At 40.3% G+C, this 27,959-nt stretch overlaps 2 protein-coding genes across 2 annotated transcripts; one reads left to right on the top strand and one right to left on the bottom strand.

Annotated features, from left to right (window-relative positions):
* Positions 1-791: 791 nt before the first annotated feature.
* foxo4 (forkhead box O4) lies at positions 792-9,729 on the top strand. The gene is made up of 3 exons (XM_023407351.2): positions 792-2,762; positions 3,918-5,439; positions 6,102-9,729. The coding sequence occupies exons 1-2, from the start codon at positions 2,322-2,324 to the stop codon at positions 5,409-5,411; spliced, it is 1,935 nt and encodes a 644-aa protein (XP_023263119.1). The 5' UTR covers positions 792-2,321; the 3' UTR covers positions 5,412-5,439; positions 6,102-9,729.
* Positions 9,730-11,065: 1,336 nt separating this feature from the next.
* Positions 11,066-24,000, bottom strand: sesn4 (sestrin 4). The gene is made up of 9 exons (XM_023407365.1): positions 23,795-24,000; positions 16,810-17,007; positions 16,378-16,560; positions 15,797-16,042; positions 14,772-14,886; positions 14,454-14,578; positions 13,503-13,669; positions 13,229-13,373; positions 11,066-13,087 (listed from the first exon to the last, which is right to left on the bottom strand). Exons 1-9 carry the CDS (start codon positions 23,858-23,860, stop codon positions 12,998-13,000), a joined length of 1,335 nt encoding a protein of 444 aa, XP_023263133.1. The 5' UTR covers positions 23,861-24,000; the 3' UTR covers positions 11,066-12,997.
* Positions 24,001-27,959: the final 3,959 nt, after the last annotated feature.

Below are 27,959 nucleotides of genomic sequence, written 5' to 3'. Positions count from 1 at the left end.
GTGTGGATAGAGTGGACAGTGACGTTATAGGCATTACTCAAGACATGCGTGGCGCTATATTTAGATAGTCTGACATAAGATAATACACATCATCTTTTTAAAGTTCTGTGAGTGGTGGCCAAGGCATCCCCCTACTCTGAAGCACGGGCTGGACATAGCTGAAGAGATATATGATATGGAAAAACACACACATGTTCTGAGAATTGACAATTGATTAAAAATGGGGAAATTAGACTGCTTCTAAAACCCATGGCAAAGGCACTACTAAAACCTTTATATGGGGACTGAGATATTTTAAGTTGTGTGCCTTACTTACGACAAGTGTTTTTGTTCTGTAATAATTATATGAAAGACAATAAAATAACAATTTGAAATACAAAAAGAAAAAGTGTAAACTTATCCTTTAATGCAACAGTACTACTAATGTAATAATTCAATATATAATAATATATCAATTAAAGGGGACGGCAAGTACTTTTGCTGGTGCTCATAATATGTCTGTATTGTTAGGCCTTCTTGAGTGGGATTTTGAATGCAGGACTTTTACTTGTGCTGGAGTTTGTTTGTTTTTTTACATTGTTTGATACTAAAGTAGAAGGTCTGAGTACTTTTTCCAGCACTGACCGGTAATACCTTAAATGTACTAAGTGTACCTGGGGCTTAGCACACATTCATAAACCGTTACATAATGCCCCACAACAGGTACATGTTGACACCCTGAGCTGCTGATTTGTTTACGCCTGTTCGCTGTCACATGAATTACTCGGTTTCCCAGAAGTCCTCTCGGCGCAGGCGCAGAGCGCGTTGCCTGACAGTGGTAAACAGACGTCAGAAGGGAGTCTTCGCCTCGAGTCAAAACAAAACAAAACAAAACAAGTCAAAAAGACACTGAAGGAGTGAATATTTGGACAGCAACGACGACAGGAACTTCTACAAAACTCACCACTGATCAAAAACGGCAACTTGGAGGGAGGTATGTGCGGGTTTTCGCGGACTTTTTCACGGATTGTAAACTCTGGAGTAGCAGGAGCTTAACCAGCTAACGTTACGGAGGCTGTCGTGCTGTTTTCAAAGTGCTGCGAGTGGGAGCCGACAGACCTCCGAGGCGACCCAGCTTCACCCAGCACCCGGGGATCCGCTTCGTAGCTCGTCTAACGAGACTTCGGGCCGACGATCGGCAGAGCTGCGGGCCGCGGTGGAAGGAGGGTTTTTATAACCGCTTCTTGGAGCATCGTGTGCCGCGGCCGGAGTGTGGAGAAACATGGCAGATGGTGACATGCGCCTGGCCGCAATGTGGCGGACCGTGCAGACCTGAAGCACGGACTTTTCTTCCCACATTTCTCTCGCCCCCACACTTTTATCAACTCAAACACTATTAAGCCGTTACCTAAATCTATCCACACTTTAACTTACAGGCCACAGCGTTTCATTCCGTTTTTTTTTTTTTTTACTTTTAGACAGTCGATGAACAAAACCGCTGCTTGGATAATCTGCCGTTTTTACACTTTGATCCACCGGACTGGTTTGTGGCTGTTTGGGGGTAATTTAGGGATTTTTTAAAAACTTGGGTGGAGGTATTTTGTCTTGTGGAGAGCCCAGACATCACATTGTTTACAAGTGGAGGCGGACAGGGGCTCTCTTGAGAAGCTCCTTTGTAACCATAGCCAGCTAATCCCTGTTTGTAGCCTTCATAGCGTTACAGTAAAAAAAAAAGTATGTTTGAATCAGAAAATGTATATTTAATTTGATAAATTTGGTACGAAACAAAACTTTATATTGGTTTTTATCTTAAATCATTGCCTGGTTATACTTTCAGAAACAGTTAAAAGTACACTTTTGTGACATTTACTCTTTGACAAATATTTAAATTGAGTGTTTATTAAGAGGAATGGCATTATTGTATATCCATATACATTAATGAATTTGTAATTCATTTTCAGGCGAGCCTAAACCTCTGTAGATCCAGATGTTTTGGTGCTCATTGCCACTCTGCCACTTTTGTTTTTATTTCATTCAAACAAAGGGGCTCTCGTCTCAGCCCTCCTTCATTCTATATAAATCGGAAGGTTTATGATAGTTACTATTAAGGAGATTATTTGGGTTCCCTAATCTCCAATCTGAGGATTAACCGAGGCTATTGGTGTGTCCAGATTATTACGTCTCTTTTCTAGGCCCCTCAGTGGGTGAAGACTTGTTTTTGTGTCAGGATTTTTTTTTTTCAACGCATCATCCGTTCAAAGTTAGACTAACTTTAAAGTTTAAAGGTAAATGTTTTAAGTGGTTCCCATCTCTGTGGTTAAGTGGAAGTTAAGCGGACCGCCATGGAGGAGTCATCGGTGCCCCCGATTGACCCAGATTTTGAGCCGCAGAGCAGACCCCGCTCTTGCACGTGGCCTCTACCGAGACCCGACATCTCCGCTGTCAAACCGGAGGGGGGCGATGGCACCGAGTCCGCCGCAGGTACCCCGCCCGCCGACGAGGATAAGCCCGAGCCGCAGCAAATCACGTCCGAGCCAGAGAAGGCTTCGGCGGCGGCCGAGGGCGGGGTCGTGGCCGGCGTGGGCGGAGCCGGTGCGACGCCCCGCAAAGGATCATCCAGGCGCAACGCGTGGGGGAACCAGAGCTACGCGGACCTGATCAGCCAGGCCATCGAGAACTCACCTGAGAAGAGGCTGACTCTGGCGCAGATCTACGAGTGGATGGTGAAAACAGTGCCTTACTTCAGAGACAAAGGAGACAGCAACAGCTCAGCTGGCTGGAAGGTGAGTATGTGCGGTGTGTGCATCTTTACTGCATCTTTACTGCATCATTGAACAAGGTGGATTGTAATACTTTGAGTGCCATAAGTCATACATTTATAGCTTTACAGTTCATGTTACATCATAGAAGCACCGATTTAAAAGCCTAAAGTGGTGGTGGTGGGGTGGCTGTATACATAACATCTGTTGCACTACTTATCTCCATGTAACAATGTTTATCTGTATGGTCCATCCTAAAGAAAATATCACAGCAGCCAGAGGAACTTATCCCAATATTAAAGTATATCACATTAATACTATTATTATATAATAATACTAATAATACTAATTACTTTATTTTAGGTTTGAAAAATGATCTCCTTGAATCATCACGCACATCTAATATGAAGAACGTCAAAGAAAAACTTTATTGATGAATCTGCCGTTTATTTTATTAATTGTTTGGTCTAAAAAACATCAAAAGATGGTGACAAATGCCCATCTCAGTATTTTACGACGCCAGGTGACATCATTAAATGTCTTGAATTGTCCAACAAACTGAAACCCAAAAATATCAAATTTACGTAAGGCAAGAAGACTCTACTATAGCAGCGCTTTGAACGTCTTCATTTGTCTTATGTTTTTATTGTGGTCATGCATTTATCTTTTTTTATGTCTTGTGGGGCAATAACGATCTGATCTGAACTGACACAGTAAATACTTTTGTACTTTTGTAACCCCAAAGCTATAACTGCTTGTGACCCATCGTCACAGTTTGCATTTGTCTTTTACTTTTTACCCCAGTTTTGAGATACAAAAACAAAAACTTATTATACTGTAATTTAAGAATGTAAAATTATCCAATGCGTCACAAAAAATAAGTAAACATATGAGGAAAGTCTGACAAAAGTGTTTTGTGTTTTCCTGTCCTTGGGTATCAGTAGTTTAGACGACAAAATTCTGTGTCATGATTCTCCAAAATGAAAGTATCTTTTAGTGTAACTTATTTCCAGGTGCATCCATGATTTAGTTTCAGTAGGATAACTTAAACTTAAGCAGTATGTTTGCTAATAGTGATGAATCAGTAATTTAAATAATGTTTAATGAATAGAAGTCGACTCTTCATCTGCATAACCTACATTTTTCACAATTTCCTTTTTTCTTTCTCCCTGTTTTCAGAATTCCATCCGCCACAATTTATCACTCCACAACAAGTTCTTGAGGGTACACAATGAATCGACAGGAAAGAGCTCCTGGTGGATGCTCAACCCAGAAGGAGGGAAGACCGGGAAAGCTCCTCGCCGTCGAGCCGCATCCATGGACAACAGCAGCAAACTGCTGAAGAGTCGCATGAGGGCCAAGCAGACCAAGAAGCAGGCGGGAGCGGCCGCCGGAGGGTCACTGCAGGGTGATGGCAGCACGGGGTCAGCGGGCGCAGACAGCCCTAATTCGTCCCAGCAGTTTCCCAAATGGGGGGTCAACAGTAGTAGCCCTTCATCCCGTGGCAGCCTGGACGACACTGACATGTGGACCACCTTCCGTCCACGCACAAGTTCCAACGCCAGCACCCTGAGTGGACGCCTGTCCCCCATCGCTCCTGGACAGGAGGACGACGACAACCTCCCTGAGGACGGGCTGCTGGGAAGATACACTGCCAGCAGCTTGACCCCCACCCTCACCGAGACCCTCATGGAAGAGCTGGATCTGATCGATGGCCTCACGTTGATGACTGGGCAGCAGGGAGGGGCCAGCCCCAGCACAGCCCCACCGGCACCTCCCACTCCGCTGCCCTCTGCCTCCACCCTGCTGCCTCGAGGCTCCAGCTTCTCTTCCTTCCATCAGCTGCAACCATCCAGTCTCCCGCAGGCCCCCACCCACAGTGGGACCCAGGCCTCCATCTCTCAGTGCGGACCCAGCAGCAAGGAGCCATCGACCTTCAGCAACTCCCTTTTCAACCCCATGTCGAGCTCCGGGTCTCGTGGGAGCGGCCACTACAGCACACATGTGCCCTCCAGCCTGGAAGCGCTGCTCACCTCTGACTCCCCTCCTCCCAGTGATGTCATGATGACCCAGGTGGACCCCCTCATGCCCAGCCCTGGAGGGGTTGGCCTGATGGGTTTGGGCACATCTGTGGTGGGTGTGAGGTCCAAACCCAATCAGCTGCTGTTGGGTAAAGGGCAGGAGCAGAACACGGTGGCCCCCATGGCGCTGCAGCCTCAGATGCAGCCTCAGCAGCACCACCTTCACCAGCAGCAGCAGCAACAACAACAACACCAGCATCACTCTCCGATGGGGTTGGGGATGATCCTCTCAGGTATGTCTCAGGACCTGTCGCAGCTCTCAGCTCTCAAAGCCCAGCATGCCACGGTGCCGGCTGTGGGCTCTCATCACGGAGGGCCCGTCGCCTCAGCCAATCCGGGTGCAGGTCTGCAGGCGATGGGTCCGTTTGGAGCTCCGTCCTGCTTCCCCACCGGTCAGGACCGACTGCCCACAGATTTGGACATAGACATGTTCACAGAAAACCTGGATTGTGACGTGGACTACATCATCAACAGTGACCTCATGGACGGAGACGGCCTTGATTTCAACTTTGACCCCATACTGCCTGGAGGCCAAGGTTACACGGGCCCGGCCACCACACAGGGCTCCGCTCACAACTGGGTCCCCAGCTAATTCCTCAGCTGACCACACAGTTAGCCAGGTACGCTGATCACACAGAGATACTAACATGCAACTAATGACTATTTTCATTACCGATTGATCTACTATTGATTATTCTTTTAGTCTGTAAATGTCAGAAAATTGTGAAAAATGTCCAGCACATTTCCCAGAGCCTGAGCTGTCGACTTCAGATGTCTTGTTTTGTCCGTCAAAAACCCAAAGATATTTAATTTACAGTTATATAAAACAAGAAAAACAGCAAATCCTCACATTCGAGAGGCTGAAACGCAGAGAATATTTGGCAGTTTGGCTCAATAAACAACGTAAATAATTTAGAGCTGAAAGTTGTTTAGTTCAATTTTCAACAATTTTAAGCTAAATGTTTACTAAATGAGTACTTGTTGCTTCTCACTGTTTTATATCATTGTAAACTAAATGTTCCAAAGTTTTGGACGGTTTGTTGTTACATGTTTGAAGACGTGACGTTCAGCTGTGGGAAATTGTCGTGAGCATTTTTCCAGACACACCAAGAGAGAAAGATCGATTGATACTGAAAAACAATTGTCTTGTGTGTTCTAGCCCTAAAGTGATTATCAAAATATCTGCTACAGCAGGTGGTTTTGATTTAAAAATGTAAATGTAATTTTATTTTATTTTTTTACACAATTACAATTACATAATTTCCATCGTCTTGTCTTGCAGGAATTGATCTCCAATCAAGATGACCTCACTATATTACAAAATAACCGGTGCATTCCTCCTCCCTGCTGGCTGATTTTCAAACACGACACTTCTTTTGGACTTTAAAGACAAAACCAGACCTCACTCATGTCATGTGCCAAGGCATGCAGAGGACAGGGAGGAGATCCAGGCTACTATGCACAATTTTTCTCCCTTTTTAAAAAAAAAAAAACAAAAAAACAACAACACTTGCAACAATTTGGCTGCTAGCCATTTTTATCTTTTAATCCAAACTGATGATTTTTTTAAGACGTGTGAAATAATGTTTTTAGAGTGAAAAGACAAATCATGAACTCCCCTCTGCTGGGAGTTTATATCACAGTTATGTTTCACCAGAATAGCTTTAGGGTCGATACGGTACCCCTGATCTCGATGGCTTTGGTAATGAAGACTTTTTTTGGAGAAATGGCCAGTTTTTCCATCGTCACTTGCCAGACCAAACGCTGTGTGATCGTCTGAACGAGGTGTAGCACTCTGCTGCGCCAGCGCCTCGCCTCAAGAGGGAAAGTTTCATCGTAGAAGTCGGTAAAAACCTTGAGGACTGCGAGTGTGTTGTGGAGAGGTAAAAGATAAAGACTGGACGATTGGAGGTATAAAATGTTAGATTGAACATCGGCTACACATCTTGCCCAATTGTGTACTTGGACTATGATTATATGTACGATAAAATTTCTCACTTAAGAGAAAAAACCTTAAAAGATGATGCTTTTTTTCAGTTATATTTGGTGATTCAGTTAAGAGGGTATGTATTTGCAGTTTGGCATTTTTGACTTCAATCCAGTGTGTTATGGTAGATGTCAGTTAGATGGTGTTTTTTTTTTTTGTTTTTTTTTTTAAATCCCTGATGTGCAGTTAAACTAACAAAATGAAGAAATGTGATTTGTGACATACACAGGGCATTCAAGGGTAAATTTATTTGCCAACAAGTGATTGGTTGGCCAAGTATTATATTGTCTTCGACAACAATATGCCTCCACTGTCAGTTGGTCTACCTGAGTTTTTTTTTTTTTTTCCTTCCTTCCTTTTTATTTTCTTCTTCTCGAGCCTGTGCATTTTCAAAGCACTTAGGTTTCCTGCGACACAGGGACCCCAAACTAAGAGAATACATCCACATTAGGGTTACGCCATTTCATTATAAAAGAGTTTAAATCCTGTAAAAAAAAAAACAACAAAAAAAAAAACATGTAATGTACACGTTGCACATGTACATGATGACACACTATGCAGATTTATCAGGAGAACAAAATGAAATCTTGAAGGAAATTTTAAAAAATCACTTCTTGAAGGGTTTTGCTATTTAACATTTTCCTGATATTTTGTCGGGGGGGGGTGTGGGTGCTTAATGTCAGAAATCCTCTCACACTTTAATTATTCAGTACTAACATTCAAGAAATTAATTCAGTGTGAGAAGTACAAAAAGAATATATTTGATTATAGTTTTAATATACAATTTAGATGGAGGTAATAAATGAGATATTAATACATATGAATATATTACTAATGACAAGTGATGTTTTTTTTACATTGGAGGAAGCATTTTCAGATAATTTTTAACGGTAATTTTCTATACGTTTATTTTTGTAAAGGATGAGATGCATGTAGATTTTTTACATAACCAAAGGAACACTAATATTTGCATTCGCATGGCATTTAGGGAGCGCTTGAGCCTGACACAGTATCTCAGTGTACATACGCTTTGCAAAAGACGCCTGTAACATGAAATCTGACTTTGAACGAGGCAAAGTGCATCAATACTTGACCATTTTAACTAAAAATTCCCAATGATCTGCCTCATCATTTTCTGCATTAATTGTGAATCCAAGTAAAAAAAAAAAAAAAAAAAAAAAAAAAAAATCTGCGCTGAAACGTGGCACGAGGAAAAGAAAAACCTCCGTCTTGCCGCTTTCTCATCTCAAAACGAGACTAATGCAACCGTTAACCTCTCAGGGTCACTTGGAAGAAAAACAACAGGAAAACAACTCTGCACAGGCGTAATCACAAAACGTGGCAATAGCAAAAAATGTTTATATTACACATTTTTCTCTGTTTCGACAGACTGGAAACCAACACGCCGCATCTTCGTTTTGTTTTCCTGGAGTCATTTCTGTCATGAAAAGAGTTGATCTCAAATTTGACTTCCCTTTCTAGAGAAAGTATTTTAGCTCTCCAGCCATGTTTATCAGTGCTAGCCTTTCCTTTGTTTTTGTTTGTTTTTTTTTGTTTTTTTTTGACTGCCAATATTTAAAACACTATAGCATGATGTTACTCTGTAGCAGGATGGACTTATTTTGTCATCTTCCCCCCTTAAAATTCTGTGTTTTGTGTTGTATGTAATTATTTCGTTCATAATCGTCGACTTTTTTGTGATCAGAAATAACATCCCAGCAATTTAAACTCGTAATATTCATCATTTCACTGTAGATATGTGGATATTTTAGCCTCTGATTTATATAAAGCACTCTTTTTTTTTTTCCACAAATATTTTTTTTTATTTTATTTTTTTTTATTAATGGTGCTAAATGTCATTTGAGACGTATCCTGGAGTACGCCATGATGCAACGGGTGCATATCAGGGCCCTTGAATCTTTGAATTTTCTGTATTCAGCACAAGGATTTTGATTTATTGTTATGGCAAAAGTTAGCACACAATCAACTGTCCTTTCCCCTCTTTTTTTATGTATTTATATACATGATAATCCCCCCCAACCTGGTCACTTGAAAAGATCTGGAAACAAAGGACCACCTTGTTAAAACTGCATGATTTTTCTTATCATTTTAAATCATAACATGTAATTATCTTAGGAAGTTGTATGTGCAACAAAGCCCCTGTTCTTCACTAATGGTAAGGTGTTGGAAAAGTTATTAACAGTTGATAGTACGGGCTGCAGCATGTAAAGGTGGTTGGTTGGTGAGAATCGGCTGCACCAGGCTTTGATGTCTCTAGTTTACTTTTACCGCCTTAAAAAGGGCAGGTGTGGTGTTATTACTTCCCTTATATCTCCCCCTCTATGTAATTACAACTATCTACATATTTTTTCTTCAGTTTTCGTTAAGTAGCTGTTAGTCCCTCTATGTTTGCTTTGAAATTTAAAATTGCCCCATTTGATACAGTATTTTAGTATTCAGCGAGGGTTATTTTGGGGTTTTTCTCCCATGGGGAGGGTGGGGTGGACGGGGAATGATAAATTGTGCATAAGCCAATTGTGTTTATGATTTTTGATTAATGTCGATAGTTTTTCTTATTCTTCTCCCCCCTTCAGTCTTTTTTTTTCTTTACACATTGTAAAGTCAGCCAGAGATGACAAACAGTTCTGAACAGCAGAAATAAATTCAATAAACTGTTTAACCCACTTTGTCTGAGCTGTTGATGCAGAGTTAAGAGTGTTGATGCTTCAGACTTGAGGTTTTTTTTTTTTTTTTTTAAATGTCAGACTGTATTTGGTTCTGCAGGTCTGCCACTAGGGGGTGCTGCTGTCCAGGAATACTGCTGCTAAGTATTCAACCAAACACAAATACACTAACTACATATATACAGTCGCACATTAATGTACTTTGTACTGTATGTTATTAAAACATGTTAGAAATTAAACTGGAGCATTCAAGTTCATTCTTGGCTTTTGAACTCACGGTCCACTTACTAGCTTATTTTCTGTTTTAGGTTGGTTCAAACTCCATCTGCAAAGTAAGACTGAGATGTGGATGAAAGCTTGAGAAATGTTACTTAATAGACTGAAGTTGTGAATATAAAATTGAAGTACACTTTAAATATTTCAAGTTTTCCTCCTACTACATGTGCTGTATGAACTCTACTGATTATACACTTTTTTTTTTTTGCCAGTTTTGGCTTATTTACAACAAATCCTATATATGTTACATACTGACAAGTGTTTAAATTTTTAAGGACAGGTTCACAGTATTTTCAATCTGTCTTGAGACAATACTCATGCTCATGTATACAGTCTTTGGTTGCTATGATTGTTCCTCCTCTGTGAGGAGATCTTTTCCTAATGTAATTTCGGTGTCAACGATAGAGGACAAAATCCTGTTTGTGCAAAAACGTATTTCAAAAAGTTTTACCAAACCTGTGATAATGCCTCAGCGGTTTAATTTAGTCAGATCAAATGGGAACCTTCCAAAGTTACTGTGTTTTAGAGCAATATTCTCTGTTTCTACTGTCACTGCAGCTCGACAAAGAAAAGCTGAGCAAACATAAAAGACGTTTTGAGTTTTGTGACTTTGAAAGAAACCCAGACTGCTGTAGTTAAATTAGAAGGGTTCCCCTCACAGCCAGTGTGGAACAATTCATGAATCTCCATGTACATATTGGTATATGAATACTGGCTTCAAGCTGACCTGAAAAAATTTGAACATCCTTAATACCTTTTGTCTGTGCTCTGCAGGCAGTTCCTTCCTCCTCACGGTTGGTTTTTGCTCAGATATCCATTGTCAGCTTTCAGACCTCATACAGACAGGTGTGTGTGTCATGTCCAATCAACTGAATTTACCACAGGTGGACTCCAATCAAGGTGTAGAAACATCTCACAGATGATCCAGAGAAATGGGAGGAAGCTGAGCTAAAATTCAAGCGTCACAGCAAAGTGTCTGAATATTTATGTCAAGGTGACATTTCAGTTTTTCCTTTTTAATAAATTTGCAAAAATAATCTAAAATTCTGTTTATGTTATGGGGTATTGATTTATGAGATTAATGAGGTAAAGAAAATTATTTTTGAGTGAACACTTTCCAAATGTGCTGTAATTGTAAATCGCTGCCTATAGGCTACGAACTCAGTCTAAAAATGAAGGGATTGCTTGAGCCATAATATAAAAGGTTTATATGATTTTTACATGAACAAAAACATGAAAAAAATGTTGGTATGGTTCTTTAAGGTATCCTGTAAAAAAAGAAATGACAGTAGGCAGCAGTTATTTTCATAGAGCATCTTTATAGAAAACATTTCTTCACATTTTCAAAAAAACATTTTTTTGTCTTTTCACTTGTTCTCTTTTTTTGGTCGTTTTATTTTTAGATACTTGTCCATTTTTTTTAATCTGCTAAAGTTGAACATTTTTAACATCCATCTGTGTCAAAGGCTCTGACTGAGTTGCTGGGGCTTGTAGAAGGTGCCTGATAGAAAACACGGGCATTCACAACCGTAATATTTATCAGAAAGCGTGCTGACCAACATGAGGAAAAACAGTTCCCGTTCATGCAGGAAAAACCACAAGTTTTCCACTCGTCAGGTGGAGGTGTTTCTCAGTTGCAACCAAAGCCCAAATTCAACCTCCAGTAGTCACATCCCTCCACTTCAGCAGCACTCCAGTTTTAGCCTGAAGGCACCTGTGTTAACAGCGCTTTTGCTTTTGTCGATATGCACTTGTTTCTTTTCTAAATCTAAATCTAATCTCTAAACAGTCCGTCACACCTCTACATCTACCCAGGCTGCAGCACAATAAGCAGGTCCTACTGTCACACCCAGAAACAAAACACAAAAGAACTCTATAGTTTACAAAAACCGTAAAAATAAAATAAAAAAGACAGAGAAAAAGAAATACAAGTGATTTAACGACTAGTTTGCACATTGTTCTGCTCTGCAAACTGTACCATGGATTTTGACTTGATAATCAGCCTCGATACAGATCACACAAAAAAAGCTTTAGCATAAAGCTTTGAGCAAAAACCCGAACTTAACCTCAACTTTTGACCAGTGCACATCTACGTTTGTGCACTTTTCATCTGTCCAATTCATCACTTTACTAGTTTTTTTGTTTTTAAATGACCTTTGGTCTGAAATTCAGTCTCTGATTTGATTCATTTCTGAAGCACGTCAGTACAAAAAAACAAAACAATCATTCTGCAAATGGCTCAGCTTTATCTTCACTGTAGGAAACAGCTCACTAACCACTTCAGTTTAGTTTAGTTTAGTTTAGATACAAATTTTCTTATCAGGTGTAAATTCTGTGGTTTGCAAACATCAAAATCCTTCCAATAATTCACTGAATATCTTGGATTAAGAAGAAACTTCACTCAGGGGTTCATCTGGGGTTGAGCACAAAAGCAAAATCTGAAAGTGTGAGGACAAACAGTCTAAAAATGTTCGTTACACATCATACAGTGACAAGAAAGGCGTCAGACCCACACTCTGTGTGTCTCAATGTCTACTAATGAGCTACCTTGCATTATAAATATATAAAGTTTTAAAAAGTGCTTATTAAAAGAAACTATAGTGATGTGATAACTTCCAGCAGTGTCACCGTTGTGTTTGTTCTTGACCAGCATTAATACGAAATGTCAGGGAGAGCAAAGCGGTCGTCCTTCACAGTCCACTTAATGTCCTCCTCCAACACTGACTAGGATTGTCCAAAAAACAAAAAACAAAGGCCCTGGTCTCCCATTGACATTCATTCAACTTGTACAAAAAGATATTTTTTGGGAAAGCATAGTTAATACAAAAGTTGACTGATTGAACTAAAAAGGAGAGCATTGGCCACTGTAACACTCTGCTACAACCAAGCAGTTTCTCACAGACGGAGCTGGAACACATGACAACAGGTAAAAATTAAAACAACGCTAATAATAATTGCACACAACCTTTTGAGAGCCGAGATGTTTGATAAGAGGACTTCACAATAAGAGAATCTGCAGAAAGGGGTGAGGAGGGGACTGTGGCACACTATGGTATAAATACATTAACTCTGAGAAAAAGAGAAGCACATTCATGAGGCACAGCCACAAAACAATGGAGCTCTGTGTCCTTAAACGTGCCGCTCTCGTCCCACTTCACTGCTTCTTTATCCTCGTGTCTCTGGGTCTCTCTGTACCGGCGAAGAGTTTTGACTTTGTGCCTTTCCAAGCACTTAGGCAATCATGTACTGAGTGATGGCTCTCAGAGCATATAGCAGCTCCGCCTGCAGCCGGGCCTCCATGATTAGTAAATTCACATGTATCTGAGGAAGAGAAAATGAGAAATGGGTCCTGAGGGTTGACTAGGGTTAACATGTTATATTTATCTAATATTTTATATCTCTCGTTTTCCTGAAACATCATATTTTTCCTATGAAAAAAGGTCAGTTAAAAACCCTTCTTACCCTTTCTGAAGTTTTAAGTACAGCCCAACTCAGCGGACACACTGGAGTTTTGGTGGCATCCGGAAAACAAGCCACAGCCTTGATGTACAGCTTCAAATCCCGCTCCAGCAGCTGGTTCACTTCACCGTAATCATAATCATCATAGCTGTAAACATATTTGTTCAAAACATATTTATTTACTAAAACTTAAAATGAAGAGTAGGGCTTTTGTATGAGTAAAAAAGGGTGTGTGTTTTATTGTTAGCACACAAATAAAATGAGGTTGCAGTCTCACCGTATTCTTAACACACAATGGATGTAATTCCAGATTGCCCTCTTCAGGTCGGGGCTGTGCAACGAGGGGAGGGTGGTCACGCTCCTGAATCGGTCGTCCAAGAGGTGCCCGATGTCTGAATACAATCTGTTCACTAAGGAGAAGCCGTGGTCTTCCCAGGAATAGTCCTGCAGAGTCAATACAACGACATGTCTGCTGTTTTAGACTTCTTCAACCAAAGAATTATATAGTTTTTGCTTTTCTTATTTGAATAGTTTTTAGAGGTAAAATGGGTCGGAAGAAGTAATGTGTCAAAAAATAACTATAATTCTATTTTACTACAGCATGCAATCACTTCAATGGCACTAACAACTGGCTGACAGAGTACTGGCATGTTGGCAGAGGAACAGTGAAACATGTTAAACCTAATTTAATTAACCAGCCATGTGCACTGCTGAAAAAAACACATAAAAATTGCAAATTTATGTGGGAATAAACAAACGCTGGCCCCTGTAATTATTTGTAATGTTCTCTTGAGGAACTCATTTGAGTTTGGGAGCCAAACAAATGTATTAAAATGTCAAAGTCAGTATTGATAAACCTGCTATGCCTGGGGCTGCCTGACTTCAGACGAATAATTTACATCTTAATTTGGTCGCTGACCACTTGGAAGTCCACTCAAGCTGTGTCTGACTGAATGGCTCACTTCCAGACTGCATCAGCTCACACGACTACCAGATCTGATAAGTGTTGGCACGTGATAGAGGGTTATATCATACACGTGAGTTTGCTGTAGTTAAAATCGTAAAGCATGTTGTAAAGCATTTGTTGCTCATGTGACTAACAAACACATCAAGACCGTGACTTTCACTTTTCACCTGCCAGAAAATCAGGAACAAATATTCTGTGGCCATCGCACAAAAGGGACATCACCACCTGTCTGATGATACATGCACAAACTCCATGTCGTACCTGAACTCTAAATACTTGGAAGTGGTCTTCCTCCCTACGAGCAAACTCCTCATAGCAAAAGTCAGGGTCTGTGATAAAACGTGACAGATCTGCGAAGCATATCATCTCCTCCTCTTCTTCCATATCTAAAAAAAAGAGACGATGAAAGCAAAGGAGGTGGAGAGAGTGCGTCAATAAGTGCAACTGATCAGTGGTAATTGCTCAAGTTTCACACCATGTGAATGAAATGTTACGCTCAAAATACCCATCAGAAGTGAGTGGGAAAATCTAAGCAGTGTTTGTGTGTGTGCTTCTGTGTTCGTCTGCCAAGTAGGTTACCTGTTTGTTGGAGTGTCTGGGTCTGCATAAGGCGCTCTTCTCTCTTCTCACGCTCCTCCTGGGACTTCTGAATCCTCTCTTTTAGACAAACCACATCACAGCTGGAGTCCAGAGACTGTTAACACAAATATCAGACTGATGAAGTTAAACGAACATTCATGTATCTTACAAGGAACAGAAAGCAGCAATTACTACTGCGGAAGGAAATAAACTAATCATACATGTATTAACTTCAGGTATTATCTCATATTCACACAGATGAGCTCTTTAAAATCAAAGTGAAGATAAGTTTGTTCAGATTTAATGCAGATAGATCGCAAATTCGTGGTCTAAATTAATCCTCTATTTCACACCACAGTATGAATTATAATTTATTTCAGTCTTTTCTGCAATTACAAATGCATCTTAGTAAATATCATATTCTCAAGCAAAGATAAGGCAAGCTAAAATTCTGCTGTATATATTGTATTATTATTGTTGTCATTAAAATCATGTATTATACAAAAATGCCAAACGTCCACGGGCTTCAGCCTCAATAATGTGTTCATTTCCAAAAGCCAAAACATGAAATTTAAAGAATTGGACTATTTTCACCATTTCAGACATTTTATAGACTAAAAGAATAGTTGTCAATTAATTGCGAAAATAATTCTGCAATTAAGCAATAATAAACTGAACATTAGCTACAGCCCTTCTGTATAAGCCTTCTAATTATAAAAGCCTAATGAATTCTTTATGAATGTCTCGTCAGCTTATATCAAATGGAGCAAGGAAAAAACTATATTGAAATAGTGTTACATTAAACATAAACCTTCATGTCCATTTCCACAGCATATTTTCCACATAAGAAAGTTACTGTATAGACACAGCATTAAAGAAACCAAAGCAATGCAGTTTGAAGGTTTCTTGGCAGTGCAAATGTTCAAAAGGCAACACAAGAGGAATTTGTTTGCAAAACAGATTGTATTTCGTTCTGCAATCCTCTATGATGCTTATGATAATAAAAAAGAGTGCTGATTTGTTACCCGTCGTCGTGTTATGTGTTCCGAGGGAGTGGCGAGAGACTGAGGCACGTTGGTGTTGCCGTTGGCAGCATCAAAGGGGCAGAAGGTTGGTGGGGTACCGTTGGGAGATTTGGAGAGAGGGACAAAGTCTGAGTCAGTGTCGCATCCAAACACAAAGCTGCAGAGGGCGTGGCAGTGGGCCAGGATCACCACAGCTTGCACCAGCTCAGCCAGCGACCAGCACTGTTCGCCCGACTTCAGCAGCGTCTGGAGGGAACAGAGACGAGAGCTCAGGGTCACACAGGTCAGATCAATCAAACACTTCAAGAAATAATGATCATTTTCACTGTGAAAATAAAAACAAAAACACCAAAGAAAAATTACATTTTACAAATTTAACCACCTATAATTTAATGGCTTTTTTTATTTTTTTTTTTAATTTGTTTATCTACATCCTGAGTGGTCTAAAGAATTATAACAATAATGATAATAAAAAATTCAGTATCTGTGTAATCTATAATAGGTTTTCATCTCATACTGTCCTGTTACAGCTAATGAACATTTTGTTTTGTGGGGTTTGTCTGTGTTTTGCTTTGCTGTACCTGGATGTGTGAGCAGGCTGTGAGCCAGGGTTGGTGAGCCAGCACCTTGTTGATGTGGTCAAGGAGGCGAAGGCGAGGGGGCGCCGCCTCCAAGCCCTGCAACCACAGAGGGTCCCCGCCCACCCTCAGAAACTGAGCTGAGTGCAGGTACACCAAGTAGTTGCAGTGATGTCGTGCTGCAGCCTGGAGGTCATGGGAAGAGAAAGTTGAACAGACAGATTTGGAAAAATGACAAACTCAAACATTGCATCTTGTTATTCTTTCATTTTGAATAATACTAGTATGATCCCTGGTGATTCTTGCTGCCGTAACAGACTGTGCAAGAGCTTCCCAAACTATTATGTGTTTGTTTAGCCTCATGTACTCTAGGATGACAACTGATGAGATCCTGGGTACGCATTAACAACAGCAGCCAGGTCTGTCATCACTGACCATGATGGCGATGTAATGGCGGTATGGCAGCGGCAAAGGACCGTCCATGTGCAGGATGTAGTGCTGCGTGCGCAGGAAGCTCTCCAAGTACTGAGGGTGAGAGGCCATCTGCTGAGACACAGCGTCCACGCTCCCCCTGCTGACCAGAGCCTTCATGAATAGCAGCGACACTCGCTCCTTCTCACCGTTCACCATCACCTACAGAAACCAGGACACAGAGGGCAAAGAAGGTTGTTTTCTGATGGGCTGTTTGTTACTGCACTACAAGCTGAGGATGTTGTTTTCGTGAAGTTCATGTTCTGAAAAGTCAATTAACTGATTAGTCAAGCGACAGAATTAAATCAGCAACTATTTTGGTAATCGAATATCATTTGGGTCATTCTTTAATCTAAACGGACAAACATTTTCTGGTTTTAGCTTCTCAGACGAAGAGTTGATGCTTTTCTTCGTCATACATGACAGTAAACTGAGTAGCTTTTGCTTTTTGACTGTTGGTTTCACAAAATAAGTCATCAATGTCCAGCATTTTGTAAAATTTTGACATTTTAAAAGACAAAATGATTAATTGACTAATCAAAAAAAAAACCCCAAAAAAACAGGTAGTTGCAGCGCTATACTCTATGATTTGTTTTAGTAATTAAAAAATTAAGTCAACAAAATGCTGGTTCCAGCTAGTAGAATATGAAGATTTTCTGCTTTTCTCTGTTACGTCACTGTAATGAGTATCTTTGTGTTTTTGGACAAAACAAGCAGTTAATTTTTCTGTCTGTTCATAGACAAAACAATTCATCAGTTAAATGCGAAAGTAATCAGCAGATTAGTCAAAGAAGAAACCAGTAATATAGACCGTCCTTTGGGGAATTACTGAAACTCATTTGGTAGCCAAAGCAGTCTGTCTCAAGATAAGGTTGGACTTCAGTGGCCACTCTTTGTGATGACAGGCTCAGGCTGTGCTTTGGACTGGACTCATGTTCCACACCTTAAATCAGCCGAGGAGAGGCAGTCTTGGAAGAGTAGCAGTCGTGATGCTGTGATACCGGCGCCACTGGCAAGTGAGTGCATTCCTTACATTATTCTTACTCCAAATAAAACAAGCAAACAACGGTGCTCAGCTGGGAGCTCAACAGACACACAGACACCAACTCATGTTGGCTGCAGCAGGGTCTGATGCTTCATACAACTCCTCTACATTATCTTAAATGTAGATGAAGCACCATGCATCACTAGGTATTCACTTAGGTGAAATGAAAGTAAACAAAAACAAAAAAAGCCTGATACACAGCTGAAACCAGAGGCAAGAAAACACCCAAAGTTGTCCTTTGAAAAGGGGATTTACATGCTGGGAGGAACCACAGATGAAGGAACTAATGTGAATGTTGGGCTTAGGAGGCCTTAAAGAGGGAAGCTGAGCAGCAGCAAAGAAGCGGATGAGACCAAACACACAAACATAGGAGTGACTAGGCTGAGCCCGAGGCCAAGAGCAACAGACCCATGTGGAGAGGGAAGCTGGCCTACCCTCATAGGTACAGCCATTTATTACCTCTCTTGCCGTCATACAATAGCCTCTAGGAAAAGGTGTTTGGGAGCCACGGGTGAGGACTCAGTTCCCCTGTATGTGAAACCTGAGAGCAAGGCGCCGATCAAAGCCAAATGGTTCACTGCAGTTTGAACTGTATGAATGTTGGCAAAGACTTCTCCTTTTAACAGCACAGTCTGCTGTCTAGGATTATTACTGGCCTGTCAAATCACAGACACCTCAGTTTATGTCACAGGTAGTCGCAGCAAATAGCGTCAAGTGGGCCTTGTTACTTAATTTTAGGCCAGTACAGCTCAGTAGCATTCAGCACCATGTTTATCTGGCTAGTAGCTCCATGTGATATTTCTCTTCTCCCTGCAGTGAATGAGAGTTTCCTCCTGATCATGAAACAAGCCCCACCTCTTGACCTATATAACGTCCAAGCTTGGATGTTAAAATACATGTTAATATACTACAAATTAAACAAATCTCGAGTCTCATTCAAATGTTCATATTTCCCTTATTTCCTTATAGTTTATATAAAGCAACAGAGAAATTGCTCTAAAAGGAACAGGAGGATAAAAAAAAGGCAATGAGTGGACGAGGGGAGTTTTGCACCAAATGAAAATCGGACACAGACCCTGACCCATTCTCACCTGTCAACGTACATGGGAAATGGTGAAGGAGGAATGTAGAGCACACAGGTGCCTGCCAATCAAAGACCTATTGACAATAGCATGTTCACACAAGTATCTCTCTCCAAACACAAGAGCTACTGATTAGTATGCTGCACTGCAGAATCTAGGTTACTGCTCCATCAAACAAGGAATAAGGCTGTTTAAATAGCCAGCATTTCAGAAGCCTACACCATACAGAAAACATGTTTTGAGTGCGACTTATTAAGAGCTTTAAAGACCACTTAACCTATTTTTCCCCATCTATCACTGTAGAATAAGCTAGGATTGTAACATTAAGTGATTATACTTTCATCTGATTACAAACAAGCCATGTGAAACTGTTCAAAAACTGATCTCTCTTCAGTTTAGCCGATACAGGATTTTTAATGGCAGATACAGATTATCAGATTTTTTTTTTTTTTTAATTTTGATGATAATATAATGAGCAAATATGATTCTTTTTGACATGAGCACTTTTGTTAAGGATCAGTTACATTTGGTTGTTAAAGAACTGTGGCCAAGATATATGAACTGTGCATTACTTTTTATAATAGAAAAATGTGCTCAATGGGACAAACTACTATAAGTACTGGCAACAACAGAGTTTATAAATGAATATAAAGATATGTTGTGGTGGTTCAATAAGAGAGAGAGAGACTTTTTAGGCCAAACAATTACTCAATTAATCAATAAAATAATCAGCAGAATAACCAATAATGAAAATAATCATCAGTTGCAGTCCTAATAGAATCACAGCCAAACATACAATGTGAATCCAAAACAATAAATGCATTTGGCTTTTAGGTTTCATACATGCACCACACTTCTTAGAGATGTATGGAAAACATTTCAAGCTGGAAATATGCAAGATGAAAAGTCAGACGACTAATATCCCACCGGGGCTTAGACAAAACCTTATCAAAGTCGGACATCAGGGACGATCAGGTGATGTAATGAACCTGGGTACAACACTGGCTTTCACCCTGCTGAAGTGTCCCCTAAGCAAGGCACAGCCAGCTCCAGTATGTCTGTGCCGTGGCTCCTCGTACAGAGAATAAGGGAAAACCCAATTTCTGTATGACAATGAATTCATTAATAGGTTACTGCTGTTTTTAGAGCAGTAAAAGCTGAAATGACAGTCTTGTGTATCATACAAGGAACCCTGTGCCCACAAAGGACACTGTCTGAGACTGCAGTGCCCACACCAGGCTTCACAGTCAGGTGATAAACACACTGCAGTTTTCATCAAGAGAAAAATACATATAATACCAGCAGAGAAGAAAAGACAAACACAAAAACACAAAACACAACAAATCTCAACAGGCCAGTCATTAAACTGACTGGTTCTGTCATTTATTGAATCTTCAGCCACTGTAAAGTCCACAGCTTTGACAAAGACAGTAAAATAAGTGACAACACTTACTCTTACGCAGATTTAACAGATGGGGTTTGCCATTACTGGCCTCACACAATCAAAGAGGAAATTGGTATTTTGTGTAATCCCACAAACATGTCTGGACAAATACGACAGCAAAAGTCAAACTGAAACAGGAACAACAGCTGACGTGCATGGTCGTGCAGCAGGAAATGACACATCCTACCCTTTTTTGCAGAGTCTGCTGACACTTAAACAAGAAAGCAAAATTAAAACTCAACTCAACTTCCTATTTAAGATGACAAACAGTATGTTTATAACAATGCTTTTTGTCTTTTTGGTTTTTTTTTTTTTATTGCGAATTCCCCAGGAGATTTTCTGAGCTCTTTTTAAAGGTTAGGCTCAGCTGAAATGACACATTTTCCCTTTTTCATGGTTGCCAGACTCAATTAGAGAGGCAATTTTTACCACAATGATTTACCACAAAAGTGATCCATCCCACATTACTTAATTTTCATCAGAACTGATCAATACTTGTGATTAATATACACTAGGGGAAGAAGGTTTAGGCAGACGTCCTTTGTCAAATCTGTCCAGACACTCATCCACACTGCTTCATCTCTGAAGCCTGAAAACAAGCCACAAAAGCTGCACACAGGAGTATTTTTGATAAGGCGATATAGTCCTTACTATCCACCCACATGAAAAAAACACCCGCATGAAAAGAAAAAAAGCTGGTAACAAGCATGTGTGGGTGGAGATATAGAGGAAAAAGGAACACATCATCATTTAGGCAACGATGTATGGTATTACAAAGCATATTTTGGTTTTACATAGATGCACAGTCTCATAAAGCACAAGCACATTGAGGCTTTGTGCACGAAAACCTAATAATTTTACTTACAGTACACCCAGCAGCAACTGATTTTGAAAGAGAGCCATTTTTTCTAAAGAAAAACAAGCCTGAGGTGACAATCGCGAGAAAGCAATGTTGATATTAGAGCTGCTGTATTCAAATCACAAGATGAATTCAAACTTGTGGCCTGGCTGCAAAAGATAAATAACAACAGCTCACAGAGAGTCTGTTGTGAGCAAAAATTCACAGGTGCAGATCATTTGACATTCAAAAAAAAAAAAAAAAAAAAAAAAAAAAAAAATCTCCTTTCCCAACACAGGAGAGGTCATTTGTTTATTGATCACAGAGGACCAAGAGGCAGGGATGAAATGAAAAACAGGGGTGACGTCAGTGAGGGGAGGAAAGGTAAATGGAGACAAAGACGGGCTTTGATAGCAGGCTGACAAACAAAACAGCAGCACTGTACAAGCAGGAATACGAAGGAGAGCGCAGGACGATGACAGACAAAGAAGTGGAAAAATGATGCCACCAGTCTTCCAAGGGTAAATGTGTCAGCTCGAGATGAGACGTGCATGTGCGCATGTAGTGTATGTGTGTGTGTGTGTGTGTGTGTGTGTGTGTTTGGTAGTATTGGTGGGCTGCAGGAGGGGGGCTGCTGCAGATACAGGAGAAGGACATTCAATCTGCATTCCGACTGAGCCTGGAAGGGGTCCATCCTTATCATGCACCGGCGTCCTGATGGCATTACACCCCCCCACCCCTGCACCCACCCCCACTCACCCCAAACACCAGAAACACAAGCAGCTGGGGCCGATTTTGGCTCTGCAACCTGAACTTAGGGAGTAGCACAAAACAAACCAGCTGCAGCCCAAAGAGGTTTGGGGAGAGAAGGGGGGTGGGGGGGTGGGGGGGCAGCACATGCAACACAACCAAGACAAACAAAACAGCCCAACAGCCAAACCCACATACAGTTGATGAGTGATTGGACCTGTCAGAAAACATGGCAGGCAGGTAGAGCGAGAAAGAGACGCAGTCACAAAAGACTTTGACTGACAACTGGTAATTCATTACTTATCTTGTTCATAAACAAAAATATCAGTCAGGTCCTCAAATTTTGTGGTGCTTAAATGCCTGACAAATACGTGCTGTTTATTTTAAAAGACAGCTTTGGGTGTAAGTTGCATTATTTGCCTCTGCAACAACGTTTGTTTCAATACACATACTGAATGTTTGTCACCAGTTACAGACAATTATGTAGACAAAAACACAAGAATAGAATAGTCATATAGTAAATATAGTAATATAGTAAATGCAAGCTAAATGAAAATGATGAACTGCAAACAGTGAGAGCTGGTGGTGAAAAGTAACACAAATCTGGAGTTGAAACCACAGCAGAGGGTTTTGAATCCCTTGCTGCTCGCATTCCTCCCTGTTTTGCTCCATTTCTGGACTCTAATCTGCAGCAAACATGCCTTTTTGGACTGGACCTGAGACAGCGCCCCCTATCTGTTGCAAAATGAAAAACAGCGACAGAGGAGAAAAACAACTTTGATTGGCAGTCCAGTTCAGCCAGCAAAAACAGCACAATAAAAGTCGCCAACCTTTAGCCGGACCGCAACCAGGAAAAACGGAAAAATCCCTGTCAGTCCTCGAGGATTAAAGCATATAGACTGCTGTGTCTTTTCGACCAGACCTTATATCTTATTTATAAGTAAATAAGTGACACTGCATTACTTGAGACACATCTCTCCCAAATCCTCAGATGATGTCATCCTCACCTACAGCCGTCTCCTCACACAGCAACGACTTCAGACCCTCACTGCATTATAATGATATAATTTGGCAAGAAGAAATTGGTGGAAAACTTAAATATATCCGCATATTACAAGGAAGCACTTAAAATCAACGCTGGCGGAAGAACAAAAGCAGAGTCTATGTTGCACTGTTAGAGCAGTCGTTGTGATGTTAATCTCAAGAACACACAGCTGATTTTAGTGAAACTGTTCATATTTAGTTGCACTGACGTTAATGTAGCTTAGAAACGTTAGCGGTTTAAAGACTGACGAAGTGGTTTGCGAGCTTTACGTGACATTTTAACGGCTGGGAATGGAAACAACAAAAATGTTTCCTGATGGTGAGGAAATGTGGCAGCTCCTAATCTTGAACTGAATCACGAAAATCATCTTTTGTGTGTTTTCTTTCATACCGTTTAAATACCAGTACGTTTGCTCGATAAACCGTTAGCTGAGTTAGCTAGATGGGAAGTTTGGTTGTTTGCTAGCTTACTCCACTGACTGACACTATGATGAAAAGTTTACAGACTGAAAAAACTATTAACCTTAACTTTTATCTAACACGTCGTCCCTTCGCTCCACAAAGATTTCAATTAAAACTAAAACAGCAGCAAAGCAAACAGCTTGTGGGGAGACTAGCTTTTTTCTTTGATATAAAATAATCGCTTCGACAAATGAATGAACGTTACTCAGGCTATTCGGTTAGCCGCTAGCTTTAAATGCGTTAAAACTGTGTTTCAGCTTCGTCTAGTGTCAGCTTTAACCTACCTGTTTCTGGACTCGCTGGCACTGGGTTCTCAGGGGGTACTCCATTTTATTCGCACAGATGATCATTTTCCAAAAAAGTGTGCTATTGCATGGAGGCGGCTCTGTCTTTTCTTGCTGCTTTCCAAGCTAGCTAACAAAGGCAAATAGCCTGCCGCTGGCCGAAGTCAGTCCGTCAGTCCTTAGCTGAAGAATGGACTGCGAGGAGAGAAAAGCTTCCCAGAGCAGAGCTGACAGCTCCGGTAACAGTGTGCCCAATCAAAGCACAGGAGGCGGAGCTGGCTGACTGAGGGTTATATCCAAATGCTAATGAACATCTGCAAACAACAGCGCAGAGGCAAAACAGGCAGACAGAGCAGGACTCACACAGTCAGACTACCGACTTCATACAAGTTCATTGAAACAAGGCCCCAAAAGCCCCAGATTTACTCTATTTCTGTCTAAATAATTTGATTAATCGCAAATTTGCACCACTTCAGTACAATATCAACTATACCAGGTCCCACATCCTCCATCTTGTGGACCCAGTTTTGAAGAGGGACCCTGTGTCAGTATCTATTTTTAAGACGTTAATTGATTTAGTTTCTATTGTGGTCGTTGAAATGCTTTATCAAACTGCTTTAATTATTTGTGTCAAGTCATTAACACAGAGAACATCAGGCAAGGTAATTTTATTGCATCTTAGATATGAGCAAATCACAGGAAAATGGGCTCCCTGAGTACAGACAGGTAAAAGGCCCCTGCCTCTCTGAAAATATGGTCATTTTTCATCTTTGTGGATCTTTTGTGTCTTTATCATCTTTTGTGTTTCTGTGGTCATTGAATGGCAATATGGGGTTGGTTTGCATCAGAACCCTGATCTCAAACCAGTAAGATTACAGCATCAATCTGGATTAAACTATTGAGGCTAAAGCAGTAATACAAATGGAGTAAGGGTGGATTGATATCTGACTTTTCAAAGCCCTAAGAGGTAGTAAACAGGAATAAAACCATCAATAGATCTCATCGATAACATTAAAAAAAAGGTGTCTTATCTTTTTTGAAATACATCCATCCATGTTGTGCAAGACTTAACAGGAGAAACAATCAAATCTGTCACACATCAAATCATTTAAATGTCCTAAAGGCAAAGAGAAGACACGTCATTCATGCTTGTTTGTTGATCCAAACACACAACAAGCATTGAAAACAGTCCATCTTCCCACGTGATATCCACAACTGACCACTGCATTCAGGCTGGTTTGACTAACCCTCTGCTTTGTCACTTCTTGTATGGACTTATTCAGTCCATTCCTGTCTTAATGAATGGGGAGTTTGTTCTTTATCAGAAATCTTGGTGTTGCAGTGGTTCAAATCAGGTTGTTTTCTCTGTCTGAGTGCAGGAGTCGCGACTTTTATTTCAATTAGTTACACACAAGAGTCCTTTCTGTGTTTTTGTACTTTCTTAATAACCCCTAGGATAAGATGATCAGCTATATACAGTTTGTTATTAACTGCTCAATACTGCATTATGTTCCTGTGAAGAGCGACCACGGACCAAATAAAGTTTGCTCTGTTCTTTGGAAACTTCAGTTTTGTGAAAACAAAAATCAAAACATGCACAGAAATGAGCAAAACACACGGAAAGAGGTTAATTAAATATGTAAATTACTGTCAGTGGGTTCTATAAAAAGCCTTCTTAAATTCATTTTAATGCACCAGTTTACACTTCAGATAATGTGCCACCCTGACACAGTTTAATGTGTTGGTACACTAACCTGACTTGAAGTTAAATGTCAGCTGTGAATTGATGTGCAAGGCAATCATATTCTCTATATTAAACCAGATAGAGACGAGAGACGAGGACTGATAAGATATAATACAGCAGTTTTAAAGACTGCATAAAAGCAAATGAATTTATGCTACATTAAGGTACCTGACTATATTATTATTGCAGGAAACTCGGTGTATCAAACAACACAAGTTTAAAATGAAAATAAAGCTGGAAGAGATGCTTCAGTGTGGGGGGAAAACAAGTCAAACTAGACAAGAGTGTCCATTTCTATTAGATTAACATGCAGTTTGGACAAACATCATGTGAATCACACTGGAGTGGCAGGCAGAACCAGTCCAAACCAAATAACTACTGCTGAATTAAATTAAAGGAAGCCCCACGAGGTTGTGGCTTTGCCTAAAATAATTACACTATTTAATGGAGACATTGAATTTTAAAGAAAAATCATAGGACCAGGGTTACTTGTCTGGGAAAGCGCTAATAAGTTAACCAAACTACATAATGTTATTTTGTGTCCACTGTGAATTTAGCTGGAACCTGTTCAGTTGTTTAAGTCTGACTGTTGTGAAATCAAACAAATTATAATGCATACAACATTCAGAAGCAGCATTATAGCATAAAGGCATTCCAGTAATGTATTCTTGAGTGCCTTGTCTTTAATAAAAATCACTATGTGTTGTTATGTGAGCCTGTACTTTCTTTTCTGTTTGTTAAAGGCAACCACTTCCTTAATCAAGCTGAGGTGGTACAACAGCTGACTGATGTTACCTCAGATCAGAAACGAAAGCTATTACGCCTCATTTATCACACTCTTCAGAAGGAGATGTTTTATGCTCTTAAGCTGTAACACATTTGACTAAAGGAAGGAACTGAAGAAAGTCATCTGTACCAGTGAGCTTCCTATCCCATTTACTCTTGCAATTCCAAAGAAACAAACAGGGGGGACTTTCCTAAAAAGGAAGTCTGCCAGTTTTCACATTTATTCCTGATGTATGAGCGATGTGAGATTTGACATATCCTTATCAAAATGACTGCTGTCTGAAAGCCCACCTATACTCGAGGCAAGTGAGGAAACTCACAACAACAGTATCCTAACAAAATGTTGGCGAAATCAGGTTTTTATTCCTTTTTTTCACTAAAAACAGCTGATTGGTAAATCAATTAAAGTTCTGCTGAATCTTTCTGCCTCTCCAGACTTTGTAGCAGAGGAGAAGAAATGTTTGGTGTCATGACTAAACACTGATCAGAGGATGAACCAGAATACGTGCTGCCTTTCATTTCCAACATTTCCTGTTTAACAAAACTCTCCTAGTGAAGAAACTGTAACTCCAAGAAATGATGAATCAACAGAGTTTGACCAACATCAGCACTTATAGCAGTGTTGCAAGGATTTTTTTACAAATAAAAAGAAGAGTAGTCACTCCACACCAGATGAACAAGACTGAAAATAACCTTCAAAATAAAAAACAAGAAACCCCTAACAGAGTTTCTGTTCCTAGGCTGGTCCAATAAACACAGTATACAAATCTTCGCTGCACCTTCGATGATTTATGACTCCTCTCATACACTGATCACTGAAGCAGATGGTGGCACCTCTTCTCCGAGCTAAGATACATATTCTCTTTGGCTGCTGTGCAGGGACACACGAACAGTGAGGTAGACTTTGTTGAAAAATAAGGTCATGGAACATACAGAGGGATTTTAGGCAACGTTGTATTAATTAAGTACCATTTGTAATCACTGTGTAAAACATTTAATAACATGTGTAAGTATTTATTAATATATTTGTCAACAACTACAACTCCTCCTGTGGGTGGATGCTGGTGTATAAACAGATAATGAATAACAATACAGTAAAACACATGTGTAATAAGACAAAGTATGTCTTCATAAGAGAAGTTATAATTGTTGACATATACTGTACGTTAATAAACACTAGAAATGACGAAAAGAGGATCTTAAAGTGAAATGTTACCAGATTAAACTTCAGGTCTGAACAACGGCAGCTGGTAACACATGGTAAGTGGAGCACTGGGTGCATACTCCACTACGTGCTTGAAGGACAAATGATAAGAAACCTACAAGGTCATGGATTTAAACATCATCTCACCCTTGTGGCAAGAATTGGTACAACTTAACTCATGGTGATGCAGCAAATTCCTTTAGTGTCTCTGCAAATCAGGACCGTTTACACCAAACTGGCTTTTTGTCTGCCTTTTAAATAACTAGAGAGTAGACGGAAATTATGTAAATCTATAATCAGAAATCCACGTACAGTGTCGGTTGGATTATTCAGATTTTACTTCATAATAGACACCTTTGATGAAATATACAGAATGACCTCTATTTACATAAATTTACATTTTGGGTTCCTCCAGCATGTGCTCAGCTACA

This window comes from Seriola lalandi, unplaced genomic scaffold (genome assembly GCF_002814215.2).
Source record: "Seriola lalandi dorsalis isolate HSWRI2012SDOR001 ecotype SW California unplaced genomic scaffold, Sedor1 jcf7180002054333, whole genome shotgun sequence".
NCBI classification, from domain to species: Eukaryota; Metazoa; Chordata; class Actinopteri; order Carangiformes; family Carangidae; genus Seriola; species Seriola lalandi.
The sequence above is the reverse complement of the archived record's forward strand: the minus strand, read 5'-3'. Positions and strand labels throughout refer to the sequence as shown.